The following is a 15,785-nucleotide window of genomic DNA, read 5'->3' as shown; positions in this document are numbered from 1 at the left end:
ACGGGGACAACACGTTTAGGTTGCCGTTGTTCACATAATCGTATACGGATAGGCACATAGAGTATACACTTCTTCCGATTGAAAAAACAAAGCTCGAATAGCAACACCACTACTCCAGGTATAAAGTTGCTCGTGGCGGAGTAGGTTTCCCTATGCCGCACGCTTTATTGTTGTCTCCGCTCTTGCCTCTTGCACGAAATTACATCAGGACCGAGGACGGAAAAACATGAGAAGAAAAAAAAACGTTCGTTCGTTTACATGAATGCGGCAGCACGCAGTTAAAAGTAAGTTGGATATAATTCAAATACTATCTCCCGCTCTCTCTCTCTCCTTCTTTTTCTTTATCTCTATCCTTCCCGCTCTACTTCTCTCCCCCGCTGTCTTTCCTAGTAACTGGCGCTGTCGTACAGCACGGCGACCCGACTGGACGGGTTATGATGTATGACCGGATCCCGCATGCTACGATCGCTTGGTTTGATTTTTTATTTGTTTCGTGGGGGGAGGTGTGGGCCGTGGTGTACGCCAGCGAGCTTTTCCCCGTGATATGCCACGCGCTAGGAGCCGGCGAGGGGAGAGTGGTCGACGATATTAAAATTTAACATTAAAAAAATAATAGAGGAAAATGCACAAATCGCGATAAATATTATGAGATACTATCTGCGGCCCTATACGGCAACAGGAGGCCCCCGGGGGGGTCTCTGTGTGTGGGAAGGGGGGAATACACCTCCTCGCCCTGCCTCACATCCCAGCCAGGATCGAACTGGCCTTGGAGAAGGTCGAATCCTGCGCGTTCGAATGGAACGGATAAGCATGATGATGGATTAAAAAAAAAGGAGTTAAGCGCTCTTAATGGCGGACATTAGCTAACTGTAAAAAAAAACGGCCTCCCCTGAACAACGTTCTCCCTGTGTGTTTCCCTACGCGCGCGCGTGTGTGTGTCTGGAGCTGTGAAGGATTCGGTGCTATTAGTTCGACGGAGGATGACGGATCTCGGTGGGCACTTGCGACCGACACGGAACTGACCGTGAAGCATCCACAGACCCGCACACAACACACAGAGACGCGGGTACGGCTACTGCTTCTACCACTTCTCCTGGTTCCTCTCCTACAGCGCTGCTAGTTTGGTCTGCGACACGGTCTGCAGCACCAGCAGCCGCTGACAACAGCAGAAGGTCCGCAGCATGGAAGAGCGGGATTCGTATTGTATTGGGAAGGTGGAGACGGAGGGGGAGGGTGAGGGGGAGTTGTTTCGGAGGCGCTGGCGTCACCTCTGATCATTTGCATCGTTCCTCTCTCATCCCCTGTTTTCTTTATTATTGCCTATCATTTGCTCTGCGTGCGCCTCAGTTATCCCAACCCGCTATTTCTTCTTCTTGCCCTTTCGCTTCTTCCGCTTCTGTGAGCTGGCCGCGCTGGTTGCGCTACCACTTCCAAGGGCATCCTCGTTTGCCAGCACACTGCCAACACCCACCACCTGCTCCTCCTCCTCCTCTTCGTCCTCTTGCAAGCGCTTGCTTGTAGTGGTGGTTGACTGGGTGACCACTCCGTTGCCATTCTGGTGGTCCGCGGCGCGCTCAGTACCGGTACACGGATCGCCAGCCACGTTACCGTTGTTGCTGTCGTTGATGGCAGCCTCCTCAGCAAAGCCTTCCGCGTTCGGGTTAGTGATTACCTCGCACTCGTCCTCCCCATTGTGGAAGGTACCGACACCACCGAGCAGCTTCTGCTGGAGTTTTCGCTGGAGATGATGCTGCTGCTCATGGGCGAGCAGCTCGCTCTGGTGCGTGAAGAAGTCGTTGATCAGCCGCTCGCGCACCATAAATACGGTGCCGATGGCACCGGTCTTCTCCTCATAGCCGTCCGGCTGATCGTGGTCGAACACATCGTGCACCCTGTCATCACTGCCACTCCCATCACCACCATCGTCGTCGTTGTCATCGTCGTCGTCGCCCACCTGGGACGCCAGCAGCCCATCCTGCTCGTCGTGCTCGTCCTCGTCCTCGGTGAGGCTCTTCGAGAGGTTCTGCCGCACCTTCTCGTTCTGCTTCAGTTCGCGCAGCACATGCTTCATCTTGTCGTTGACCGACTCGAACGTACCCTGCTCGTACGACGTCACGCCGACGGCGGTGAACGAATCGTCGCCGTAGATGTCGTTGTACCGACCGATCGCGATGTTGTGCGGCTGCCCGTCCCCGGTCAACATCGGGTTGATAACCTCGACGATCGTCTGCAGTTGCGGCTCCGGTTCCGGTTCCGGTTCGGGCTCCGATTCGGACTCTTCCTGCTCCCGCTCACCGTCCTGTTCCAACGCTTGCTGTAATGCTGCATGCACCTCGTTCATCTCGAGCAGGCCGCCACCATCGCTCACATCCTGGTGCACCACGTTGTTTGCGTGTTTTGGCTCGCCGTGGTTGCGTGCTGGTGCCACCGGGTCAGCATCAGCTGTTCGCTGATCATTCTCGCCGCCCAGCGACGAGTCTTCCAGCTCGAACATTATAATCTTCTCGCGCATCGTTTCAACCTACAAACAAAACAAGAAACAGGCAGATGAGAATGAATTTGAGGGAACGTGTCCTCGTCGTCGTAGGCTTGGCGCGTAGCGGTCTTGGTTTGCGTTGCAGGGGATGTGGGTGGGTGCGCGCGATGGCCAGTACGCGTACTACTACTGCTAGCTAAACACACACACACAAGAACGACTGTCTAGTAATTCCAGTTCTACGCAAAAACTATTAACACGCTCAAGTAGCTTGTTAGAATGATGATGATTATGATGATGGTGCTGCTGTTGATGAGATGTGAGATGAATTGCCCTATTGACACACCGAACTCACGTCTACGACGTCGATTGAATGGTTAATGGCTATGTGCTGGTTCCCCGGGGGGGATCCGGTTGATATTGTACACGATTTGCGGTGCATCTACTAAGGCGGTGTAGAGGCCATGCATCGCAATTCTACAAAAAAAAACCACGACGCCCCTACGTCTCAGCCGGCCCCCGTTCACAAATTTGCTGTTGCTGCTTCGGCATCCGCTGGAACGTGAACCACTGTGGTGCTCGGCTACTGCTATCGCTGTACTGGATAGCCAAAGTGCTGGTGTGTGCACGTAGTGGGGAAGAAGGAGGAGGGGCAGGTGTAGCTTAAGTAGTACAAACGGCACTAACACATACATGCAAACTTTACGCTACACAAGCAAGAACGTGTGGGGACAATGCACTACGTTGTGTTGTGTCCAACGACGGGATCGACAAGAGGGTGATGACATCGGTGAAGGACATCAGATGGGTGGATGGGAAGGTGGTGATGAAGAGGGATGGGCGTGCGCGTAAGCAACAGCAACAGAAGTTGGGCCGCTCGAAACAACTCTCCGCTACCGCACCCAATCACTCCAGGCGCTTCACACGATTCGGCTAACCTCGGTTTCGATGATCTTCTCAATGTACTCGACCGTCCGGAGGCCACCGCCCGGGACCTCCTCCGTGCGGCGGGTCACTTTCTCCTCGACCACCTTTTCGGTTTCGCGCACGATGACCTCGCTGCCCGGGCGCGACTTGACGGCAAGGCGCGGAAAGCGCACGACCGCCCCATCAGCTGCTCCATCTTCTTCTTCTTGCTGCTGCTGCTGCTGCTGCTGCTGCTGCGGTTGCTCCTCTTCCTCCTCCTGCCGCCGCTGCTGCTCAGCCGTCGGGTGGCGTTGATCCTGTTTCTCCCTCCTTTGCTGCCTCCTTTCCGAGAACGTCTGAGCCGGGTGGCGCCGATGGTTTTTGGGGAGGGGAACGAGGTGAATGAATGGCCAGGCCGGCCAGGAGCAGTTTGGTTGTAGTTATTTCGGTTAAGACACACACACATAGCACACGCACACGCCATGATACACCACACACCATGAGAGGAGGAACACAAAAAGGGGATCGAGTAAGCGCTTGGATGAGTATCAAAAACGCGTCAGAGGTACGCAGACTAGGACTATGGAGCTATATGGCGTTGTTCGTTAGCAGAGGGGAGTTGTGATCGTACAATATCGATGAAGGTAATAATATCAAGTTGAGGCTCTTATCGACAGAGCAAGCATGGGTACAGGAGAATACTAGCAGACTAACACAGGCTCAGTAACCACCAATCACTGAAAGGATGAATCCTTGGACAAGGTAATAAGGGAAACTCAGTGTCTAGATAACATTTTGGCATCTGCTCGACTTTGCTCGAGCTCCAGTCCTGCACTATTGTACCGTCCTGCGATTCCTGGCTATCTGTTACACTTTGCAACCCTGAACTAGTTGCTGAAGGGGCGTACAGGGATCTCGAACAGGAGCCTGCTGCTTACCTCCTCGTCGACCACCTGCAACTGCTGCTGGGACTCATTCGTAGTCTCGCCTGCAATGGTAGTGCCACAGCCGACACTGCTCTGGGTGTTGCCGCTGTGCTGGGCGCTGTCCTCGCTCAGGACGGCCGCGTTCATTGTCTGGATCATAATCTGTGCCTGCAGTGCATCGTTCTCAAGCGACTTGAGTCGCGCCTGTCGCCAGGCAGCTCGCTTCTGGGCCCTAAAACAGATTGTGTATGTGTGTGAGAGAGAAAAAGCGTGCAAGCGACGAAATGTTGTGGCCCGTGGTAACACTTACCGTAGCGCCCGGATCTCGGAGGGGCTCAGCTTGGACTCGTCGTACTCCGGGGGTAGACAGTTGCTGGCCCGGGCCCGTTTCTCCGCGTTCACCGTCCGAATGGGTATGCGGCTGACCACCGGCGTTGTCTTGGCTAGCAGGGCCGCCAGCTGCTCGCTGTCACCGGTTGGTGGTGATGGTGGCCAGGCACGCGGCGGCGTACCATAGCTCCTGCTGGTTCACAATGGCGGGTTGCGGAGGCGATGAGCAGGGGTGAGGAGCGGTCGGACGGTAAGGGTTGGTTATTGTCTTTCGCTTGTCTCTTTCGCACGCCAAAAAGGTGAGTGTGGTGGGATGGGAAGGGGTGGTGGGGTTGCGAGGTTCGTTTGACATGGGAAAGATTTTTTTTTGTAAAGTTTAATCCCGCAAGCAGGGATCACACTTCCTCTCGTTGCATTCCTTCCGGCACAACGCACGCATTGGCATGGAAACCAACGTCGATCGTGCACCACAGCCACCGAATGTAGGCGGACAAGATTTTAGAAGGTGTACTGGACAGAATTTTAGCATGGTTTTCCGACGGAGGAAACCGACCACAACTCCTGCGCATCGACACACAAGAATCCACATAATAATGATACAAGGCGAGTTTTATCTTGGGCTCCGATAATTCGATTTACAGAGAGGATATTGAATTTACAGAGAATGGCAGTAGAATATATCTCTTTACACCGATCGAAACCTGTCCGAGTGCGGCCGAGGCTTTAATGCTACGAGAAACTAAAAAACACACTACTATAGTACAACTAGTAACTACAAGAGATAGAGAAACAGAGTAATAAAAGAAAAACGAGACAGAGCGAAAGAAAGAAAGAGAGAGAGAGAGAGAGAGAGAAGGAGAGAGAGAGAGAGAGACAGTCGACGAAAATGGGAAACTAAAATAGTACAGAAAGATAGCGATCCGAGAGAGAAATGGTTTGAGTAGCAACGAGTGCGTGATGTAATACGCGATCTCTACACAAGCCAATTTTTTTATACATCTAGCTAATGGATGGAGTTAGCTGATTTACGCTTTAACGCAAGAGCGTAAGACAAGGGCTGTGTGTGAGTGTGTGTGGGTGTGTAGAAACCGCGCGTTAGAAGAAGACTACTTCTCGAAATACTTGGTATTGCCCGTGGTTTGTTTGTTTTATTAAATCTTTCTATAACCTAGAAACCGTACAATATAGGTTGCTGGTGAAGTAGAGACGTATGAGTAAGGGAGGTGTGTGTTAGTTTACTGTTCCCTACTACGTAACGAGCGCTGCAGCCGGCTCTCTCTCTCTCGGCTGAATCATTTTGGAAGGACCTCCCACTAGGCACAATACGATTAGGTCAGAATGAAAAGATTTGCGTGGTTCTACACGACGACAACGACGACGACGACGACGATGACTCGACAGTAGTTGCTTAACCTTCGGTCACTGTACACAAACATACACGCGCACGTACGCATTACACAGACTCACTCTATACGCAATATACTATATGTTCACTTTCTACAGCCGATCTCATATTTCTACCGTACCTTGCAGACTGATGCACCAACTGCCTCGGTGTGGTATACATTTTTTAAGTAAATGAAATCATGAAGTAACAAAACTCAGTACGATGAATGATCGTTTTAATGCTTGCGAGCTTTTTTTTCTATATTCGTTACACATGATATGGTACTGTCTACTCTCTCTTGTAGCTGCACTTATGACAATCAACAGCATTTCAGCACGCTGAATATGCCTCAAGGCACAATAAGTTAGTTCGCTTTCGTAATCGCTCACAAGAATGGAATACTGGTGTTCACATCCAGGCAATGTTGAGTACTGTAAATTCTACACATATTTATCGCTTTGATTTCCGATATGCAAAATATTTCATGTTGGCAGCTAAGATGAGGATTGTTTGAGCACATCCCCGAAAAATCAAACAATCAAAATGAACGGCTTAGGCGATTGAAACAACATAGATAGCGCAAGAATGCAGACAATTAATATGTTTGGTCCATACTAGCTCACACAAGCAAGATCACGTAACCTAGAGTGCCGCTAAAAAACGGTATTATTTTGCCAATTTCGTTGTAAAGATAGCACTCGTCAGGTGTTAAAAATAGAGGTGTTGCTGTAGAATGTGGTGAAAGTGTTTTAAAAGACCAACAGTGGTTATAACGAGGTGTTTTGGTATGATTGCTCGCACCGTCCGGTTTCTGTGTTTCGGCCGTATATTAGCCAAAAGGCTGTTCCTGCTGGCGGGCACTCTTTGCCCGCATTCTAAACTGGATGGATTCTGGATTGTACGTCGATGTTGAAAATAGAGATAGAGAGAGAGAGAGAGCTCTGCGGCCTAACTGAGCATCATTTGCTAAACCATAATCGTTCACCTAACATTATTCCCTAGTCATTCATTTGTTGATCAACGCGTGTCGAGCGCGCTCACGTCGTCGCTGTGTACACAATATGCTAGATATGCTACAAAAAAAAAACAAACAGAACTCGGTTAACTCAGACTACCGAGGAGGAGCTTAATACTGTAACAATGTACGCACTGTCATCATTCCTGTTGCCTACCTGTCGAATTCGCTTCGAAAATTTATAAAAAAAAAAATCTAGCTGTAGCTTGCGCAATGATGACTACACCGTACAGTAGCAACCTATAGTGGCCCTAGCCATTACACGGATCAACCTAATATTTATATAGTAGCTTAGCTGACAGACGTTTGTGCAAAAAGTTGGTGATCGTTGAGGGGAAGAGTGGTTGGGGATGGGAATGAGGCTTTGAGTTGATAAATAAGGGTCGGAATGGGGGGTAAAGAACGAAGGAAAAGGCATGCACATTCACATGCCCACACGTACACGCGACGTTCGGAAAAGCACTGCTGAAAGCGGCTCAATTACGACGATATAGGAATGTATACGGTGTACTGAGAGAACCGGGCTTTGACGGGGTGGAAAAGGGGTGCGACTGAGGAACCGGAATCATAGTGAGCTCCGCTATCAACAGTGGTTTGCTTGTTGTCGCTCGCAGGTATGCGTTTTCGTGGGTCCGTGGGTCGTGTGTGCATTTGAAGGACCTTTTTCGAATGTGTTTGGATGAAGGGGGGGGGGGGGTGGAGGGGGTGGGGGGAGGTATAGTAGGAAACAAGGGTGAATTATTAGTGCACCGATTTTCATGTTCTAAATACTGCGTCAATTTCGGCCAACGGGTTCCTGGAGGAAGTACAGAGGGTTTTGAGAAAGTTAGGTCATAAGCACATCAGATCTCCATATCCGAACCCGAATCCCAAGGAAGCAAAAGTACGGGAGAAGTAGGCGAGTGGGTGGGTGAGATCGGATGGAGAGAAAGTGTGTGAGAGAGAGAGATAGAGACAGAGAGTGAGTGAGAGGGCCGGTCCAACGTGTTCTACTCTGCGCTACCAGGGCTACAAAAACGGGATGATTAGTATGCTCACAACGGTGTTTGGTTGGTTTTTATTGGGGTTATGGCGGGGTGGTACCGGTTCCCAGAGTAAGTCGGTAAGTCAGGCCTAGGAGTTATGAGTAGCTGCGTTAAAAACCGATACTGGTGCCAAATTGAGACATACAAACACACGCCTACACACACGCAAGAGAAGATAAATAGAGAGGAGGTAAATGTAGATACGGTAAGTGCGTGCGTGCGTGTGCGGGTGCGGGTATATGTGAATAAAGGAAAAATGCTTTCATTGGGGGAAACAGTGTAGCGTTGCATGGTGAATGGATATGGCGCCGCAGCGCCACCTAACCTGTTGCCTGGTGGTCAAGACACCACAGGTGTGCAAGCCGTGCTGAGGCCAAAGCGCAGATCCTTTTTTCATCCAGGAATCCAATGGAAACACATACACGGGCACTGCGCCTGATGGTGGTGGTGGAGGAACACAAAACACAACATATATCTTGCATACGCAGACGCATCCACAGTCCACACACGCACACGGGGAACCGGGAAGAAGAACTGGAGCGCGTACCGGAAGTGCGCCGCGTTGCGTCGCACCAGGAAGTGCAATGCCAGGTTTGGTAGTGACACAACACAAATGCAAGGAAGAACGGGGTGGGCCTAAGGGGGGCGTGGGGGATGGGTATCGATTCACGAAAACGTGATCCGTCGGCAGACGTACCTCATATTGTTGTCGTTGATGTCCGACTTCTCCTTCTCGCCCGGACTCTGCTGCTCCTGCTGTGTCGCATGGTCGGGTTCGTTGCCCTGCTTCTCCTCTTGCTCCTCATCCTCCTCGTCCTCCTCCTCGTCGTCTTCCTCCTCATTCTCCTCCCCGTCCTCCGCCTCGTAGCGTCGCTGGATCCGATCCCGACCGAACGCCGCGATTTTGCGCTCCTCTTCCTGCCTCAGCTTTTCTACCTCGTCTTGCGATAGAAAGGAGAAGACTTTCTCTGCGTCAATGACAAACCAAAAAAAAGAAAAACAAACAGCATTAGCATAGTGAATAGACTGCTAGGGGTCGCGAACATATCGCGATGTTTGCTTACCTGATTTCGGGGTCGGCTTCTGATGGTCTTCCATGGCGCTTTCGAAGAACCTCTTCTTATCGGAGACGCTTTTCGGGGTTTTCGGCTCGAGGGGCGGCGACTGGGTTTTCAGATTTTTGGGAGAAGGAAAAACAAACAGAACGACCATCGGAGAAAATCGTAGAGACCAATAACGGGCGCTAGGAGCGGGGGGGGGGGGGGGGGGGTTCACTTAGCACCGTAGCGCTCGGGGTATATTAAAAGTGAAAGCTTCTTTTCAATTTCTCTTGGGAAACCTGGGGGCCAGGGGCACAAAACGGTACCCACACACATACAAACGCACACACACACATACACAATATCGAATACCCAGACCGAAGTGTTCCTTGGTGGGGAGGGTTGGGCCGCGAATTCCGTTCCAATATTCCATGACCCCCCATGAGACGGTGAGAGAGGAGAACGAAAAGCAGCAAATCCCTAACGGGGGAGGCGGGCGGTAAATGGTGGATAGGGGGGAAAGAGACTTAAATGCATCGATCCAGACTCGATCACCACGGGCACTCAGTTCAGGGTCTCAGTTCACGCTCGATATCTTTGCGACAGCAGCGCCAAGCTTCTGCATCGTCTGTTGCTGATCATCTCCACCGCGGGGCACCACCACCAGAAGGAGGTGTACCACCGTCGTTTGCGCCACTCGATGTGTTTCGATTTATTGTTCTGTGGGCATCGGGCATTCTGTGGGGTTAGTGCCCTTTAGATGGCCAGGGATTAGACATCAAAGAAGCAAAAGAATGAAGCCCACAGCTAGGCGCTAGGGCGCGGGAACAAGAGAAAGATAGAGAAAGCGAAAGAACAACGAACGGGGGGAACACCTTCAAGGGGTGGGGGGGGAAACAAAAGGCCATGTGCTTAACTCTATAAATACATGCATACATACTATTACTATTAGTACTACCACTACATGCTAAAAACAACACTACGGCTACTGCAGAGGTTAAGAATATGGATTAGCACGCGCCCTGCTGCTGGTACGCTGGTTCACAGGACACACAGGCCATGGCCGCCATCTTGAGCCTTGAGAGGTGGTTAGCACACAGCCCCACAGTACCCGACACTCCAGCACGGTAGCACTCCCACGGAGAGAACTGCCCTGGCGGTTTCCTTTCCACACCAAAAATCGTGCACCTAACACACACACTCTCTCTCTCTTTTTCTCTGTGAATATGTGGTGCTGGCAGTCTGGTAGTTTGATGGTGGTGATGGTTGGTGGTGACTGGTTGAGCTCAGTAGGCGGGTCGGTGTGGCCAAGGATATGTCATGTCACTCACCATCGTGTGGCTTGGGGTGGGCGTGCGGTGGACAGTGGTGGTGGTGTTGTTGTTGTTGTTGTTGTTGATGGGTAGCGGCTGGACCAAGGTTACGTACGTACCGCTACCAAGATCGTTGTTGCTGATGCTGCTGCTGGTGGTGGTAGCGGTGGCGGTCATGGTTGTGTGGTGTGCGATATGCCGCCGCTGATCAAGCTGCGACAGGTGATGATGATGGTGGGGCTGGTACGCTGCATGATGGTGCCCGGTGCCGGCATGCGGATGCGCCGGGCCAGTTGTGTAGGTGTAGATGGTGTGCTGGGGCGTCGGTAACTTGGTGTAGTGTACCGGTAGCACCTGTACCGGCGGATAGATCTGGGCCGGTCCGAGGCCGAGCTCGGGCGATGCAATCGCCAATGCTGCTGCTCCTGGTGGTGGTGGTGGTGGTGGCTCGTGTGGTCGGACCATCCCGGACCCCGGTGGTGGGCTGGTTAGCTTCACGCCATACAGCTCGTACCCGCCACCACCACCACCACCACCCAGCTGATGATGCGCCAACGGTGACACCGAGCTCGATCGGGAGGCGTAGACGTACGATCCGATCTGGTGATCCGGATGGTGGTGGTGGTGGTGGTGGTACTGGTGCTGGTACTGGTACTGCGCTAGCAGCTTGTTCCGGACGTCGTTCTCCTCGAGCAGCACCTGCCGGTGCACCTCCTCCGGTACCAGCAGGTTGCTGGTCGTGTTCTCGTGCACGAACTGTGCCTTCCGGTGCACCGGTAGCGTGTCGTAGCGGGCCGGCACCATCTCGATCACTGGCGCTGCTGCTGCTGCTGCTGCTGGTGTCTCACAGCCGCCAGCACCGGCCCCACGCCGCACCGGTCTGATCGTGTTCGTGCGCGGATCATGCTCGTACTCGACCAGCTCGCCCTGACCGAACTCTTCCTGTAGCTTCTTTGCCGCCCGGTTCCGCACCACCTCAGCCCGTTTCAGGACGCCACGCTGGCCACCACCCCCACCGGTGGTCGGTGTGCGGGCGCGTGGATCCACCACATCATCATCGTCGTCATCATCTTCGCTACTGCTCACTACTGCTGAACGGTGTTGGAAGACATTATCCTCACCGTCGTCGTCATCGTCGTCCTCATCAAGTGGTGGTGGTGGTGGTGGTGGTGGTGGTGGTGGTGGTCCCCGGTGACCCGGAGGGATCTGCTGCTGCGTGTATCGTTGCTGCTCCGGCGTGGAGCTGCTGCTGCGCGTCGACGTGGAAGGGCTGCCGGAACGCAGGATTCCCTTCAGCGGATTCAGCAGATGATGGTGTAACTCGTCCGGACCCGCACCTCCTCCTCCTCCTACTCCGATCGATGATGCTGTTACTGGTGGTGGTGATGGTGGCGCTAAGGGCGGCACCACGACCTTGGTGGTTGCGAAGGTCGAGCGGGCGCGCTGCATCGCCACATCGAAGGCGTGCACCACTTCCTCCGCAACCGGTGACTCCTCCTCGTCGTCATCGTCGTCGTCGTCGTTCTGTACCGTCGTTGGCTGCAGATCAAAGCTGACGGACTTGCGGTGTACTGGTGGTGGATGTGGTTGTGATGGTACCGGTTTTCCCTGCTGCTGCTGCTGCTGCTGCTCGCCAGCACTGTCACCGGCCAGTGGCTGCTGATGCTTGTTACTGGTGTTAGTAGTATCTACGGCAATGGTCGCTACGTCGGAGGAGTTAATTGAGGAGAAGTTCGTGGTGGTGGTAGTGGTGATGGCAGAAGGATCGTCTGCATGCGACAACGATCGTGCGCTTCCGCGGCGCCGTTCAACCTATACAGGAACGAGTAGGAGGAGGAGGAGGAGGAACAGGTCATACAGGACCAACCAAAGGAAGGAGATTGAGTGTCGGAGCGAATTACGGTGCCCAACACGCACACACGTGCGTGTTGTTGCGTGGGTGTAGATAGAAAATGAAGTGGTGTGGAATGAGAGTGACGCAACTCGCGAAAAAAGGATGAAAAGCAATTTAGACCATCACCATTTGGAGGATTTTCCCTTGGAAGAGAGGGAGGCAGGGCAGGTGTATGAGCTTAAAATGAGCGTTTGCTCATCTAGATAAGTAAATTTGAGCTGTCATCGACCTGTCATTTGTTTTTTCTGCATGGCTGAGAAACCTGTATACGCAAACGCATCACGCAAAAAACGAATATTTTTTTCCTTGCGTAATCATGTCAAGTTTTCTGCCTGAAAAAGAGCTTTCGCGGGGAGCTCCATTTTTGTCCTATAATTTGGAAAAATCGGCCATCGAATTGCGTAAAATGCTTGTAGAGATCTCTGGTGACAATGTGGTATAGGAAATCACTTGCAAAAATTGGCTAAATTGGGTTCAAAGATGACCATTTTGACTTCGGTGGCAAGAAGTGTGAAAATCGAGCCAAAAACGATTTGGAGCATGAATTGCACGGTTCTTTTGGACGCGGATCATATGTAATCGTTTAAAATACTTGCCCAGTAGTGAGGAATTTCTCTACCAGCCAATTTCAAAAAGCTTAAGCTTTCATGAATGGGTAACCCACTCAAAACGTTAAGCAAACGGAGCGAAACCAATTTTGTTGGAAAAATGACATGACGGGTGGGGTTTGTGTTGTTAAATGAACCATTCTTTTGGCATGGTATTCACAAATTGCCCAAAAGATGGGGAAAATGTGTGGCAACCGGGGAAAATTATTTCGAAGAAATTATTTTTTGGCTTTCTGATAAAAAAAATGTGTTTTTTCGACAAAACCACGTTCATTTTAAGCTCATACACCTGGTATAGCGTTAGTGACCTAGGAATCTAGCAGTTCAGTGTTTTTTAGTTCGAAGCTTCGAAGTAGTGCAAAAGATTCTAAACTTAGTCTAATGGATAACCAAGGAACCACCACCATGAACAGCATACAGTAGGGAGGAGATGAGATTGGATGTCAGGGGTAGTGACGTGACATGTCGCGAGAGTCCTGGATTGAATTGAAGCTGAGTGATAGCGGCGAGCGTGTCGCGATTCAAGCAAATCAAAGCAAATGAGCAAGTACGAACCACGCTACGAATGCAGCGATCCCACATTAGAGAACAAAACAAAAACATATATGCACACACAGACACACGCACACATACAAACACATAGGCACAAGGACACAAATTTAGATTAGAGCGCATTAATACACACCAGAACCAGAACAGAGCGTCGAAACGAACACGTACGTCAATCCTGACGTTGAAAGAACATCACTGACGGGGAGGTGTTTAGGGGGTGGAGGGTTGGTGGGGGGTGAATCTTTCAAAATCAAAATCGCGCTATCGACAAACTGGGCCAGGGTGGAAGAAAAAAAAACAGCAAGTTTCCTCGGGCAGAGGTGCTGGTGAGAGAACAAACAACATCCGAAAAACCAAGGGGAGGCTTCGAAGCGAGGGGGAGGGGGGTGTAGTTACCAAAATCCGTTGATGGTGCATCCAACCGATCGGAGCGGTCCCGGTCTCCGGTTCCGGTTTGTGGCCGCATCCAACACGCTGAGCTAAATTGAGTTGGTTTTTAAGGGGGTTGGATGGGGTTGATGGGGCTGGCTTGAAAAAATGGCACCAAATCAACCAAAAACAAAACAACCAAAAACCAAACAACAACAAAAAAAACTCAACTCAAATACGCCCCAAAAGACGAACACCAGCCAGCAAAACCAAACCAAAACACCCAACGGGGTGGAGGGGGAGGGAGCGCGCTCGGTGACTTCAACGAGTGGCGTTCGAACGACGAACCCAGCCGGCAGGGGCGTGGAAAACCGAAAACAATTACTCCCTCGCCGGGTGGCACACCACAACAGAGGGAAGGCAAAACGAAGCCCGCTAGCAGCCACCAAAAAAAAAAAGCTTTCGGAGCTTTGTCACAGGACACATGAACAAAACCGTTGGTTCCGCGACTGCGCACGCGCGCGCGCGCGCACATACGTTCGACATCGGACCTCGTTCTCAGATTGGGCTACATTCTTTATTTCAACGATTACTGTGAGAAGGGGTTTTGTTTTTGTTCTTCTGTTGTTGCTCTTGTTGCTTGTTTTCTGTTTTACTCTCTCCCTACCCTCCCCTTTTGTTTTGCAATGCAATTTTCCTGTTTTGCGTGCGTTTTTTCTTTTCCCTCCGCTTTTGCACACTTTTCTCGTGCACTTTTCTCTTGTTTTGCGTTTTGCCTACACTGTTTACCCTGGGGCTCATACGACTCATTTGTTCCGACCATTGTGACCGACATTCGAAACGAGTTTCGTTCTTCATTTGGCATCGCTTGCAGGGAGATGCACCGGATGGATGCACCCGGAATCCATCCGGTATCACGCTGTTTTGAGTGTGCGCATTAAATGCATTAGATAATTATATGCATCCATATGTATTCTATGCATACACAGATATATATATATATATATATATAGAGATACAGGGTGCGCCATCAGGTGGTTGCCTATTTTAATGTTGAATAACTCTGTCATTTCTCAACGGATTTCGACAAATATGACAGTTTCTGAAACGTCAGTCTATGCCATTTTAGTAATAGATCACTTCACGTTAAAAGAGTGGACCGAAATTGTCACACTCTATCTGTATCTAGATTGACTATATTTCACTGGGGCGCTGGACTTTTTTTTGTTCTATACGTCTATTGGAAAAATAAGGTCTATGCCAACACACCGAAGGCTATGAAACAGCGGAACGCAAATACAAGAGCTGTAACTGGAAAAAAACTCCCTAAATGTTGTCAAATGCTATGAAAAGCGACCCGAAAAAAAGGTTGCTGTTTGTATGCCGAATGATGGCCTATTATGAGCATAGAATAACATAAAAAAAAATTGTTTCTTTTCCAAAATCGGCTGAAAAATGACAATAAGTTATTCAACTTTCAAATAGGTCACCTGGCCAGGATAACTGGCACACCCTGTATTTATCTGTTCGCCTTAGGTAGAGAAAACCCGGCTCCATAATAAATCGAAGCATTTTGCGGGGGCGAGGGGGGAGGGAACTCACCTCAGAAAAAACACCCCACACCGTTTAACTAGTTTCACTGTTACTGTCATTAAAATAGTAGTTTTGAGGGAGAGAACCAGGGAGGGGCAGCGCAAGGAGCTTGGAGCGAGGAGTTGACCTGAGCTCTCTCTCTCTCTCTCTCTCTCTCTCTCTCTCTCTCTCTCTCTCTCTCTCTCTCTCCACGACGACTATGTCGCATTCGCTCAGCAGCAATTGTCTGTTGTGATTCTGTTTTTTTTGTGCATTTAAATTTGCGAAGTAAGAAGGGCCACCCCCACCCATCCATCTTCCCCCGCCCTCCCCCCGGGCCAATAGCGCCAGCGACGTACAACTTCTGGCACG

The 15,785-nt window shown here is 50.9% G+C and overlaps 1 protein-coding gene across 13 annotated transcripts in view; it reads right to left on the bottom strand.

The window, feature by feature from the left end:
- Positions 1 to 113: 113 nt before the first annotated feature.
- Positions 114 to 15,785, bottom strand: part of LOC126579874 (protein lap4) — a 46,212-nt gene continuing 30,540 nt past the window's right edge. For 9 of the 13 annotated variants that reach the window (XM_050243553.1, XM_050243552.1, XM_050243558.1 and 6 more), the window contains 7 exons: positions 10,437 to 12,230; positions 9,130 to 9,229; positions 8,763 to 9,033; positions 4,619 to 4,831; positions 4,321 to 4,540; positions 3,415 to 3,738; positions 114 to 2,521 (listed from right to left, as the gene is read on the bottom strand). In XM_050243553.1, the coding sequence (XP_050099510.1) occupies positions 1,361 to 2,521; positions 3,415 to 3,738; positions 4,321 to 4,540; positions 4,619 to 4,831; positions 8,763 to 9,033; positions 9,130 to 9,229; positions 10,437 to 12,230 (4,083 nt within the window). In that variant the 3' untranslated portion in view covers positions 114 to 1,360. Of the gene's footprint in view, positions 2,522 to 3,414; positions 3,739 to 4,320; positions 4,541 to 4,618; positions 4,832 to 5,757; positions 7,837 to 8,762; positions 9,034 to 9,129; positions 9,230 to 10,436; positions 12,231 to 15,785 lie in introns of those variants that run through there. The other 4 variants (XM_050243557.1, XM_050243562.1, XM_050243564.1 and 1 more) reach the window with 4 other exon arrangements.

The sequence above is a fragment of the Anopheles aquasalis genome, chromosome Y (assembly GCF_943734665.1).
Source record: "Anopheles aquasalis chromosome Y, idAnoAquaMG_Q_19, whole genome shotgun sequence".
In the NCBI taxonomy this organism is placed as follows: Eukaryota; Metazoa; Arthropoda; class Insecta; order Diptera; family Culicidae; genus Anopheles; species Anopheles aquasalis.
This window is presented reverse-complemented; position numbering and strand designations above follow the sequence as displayed.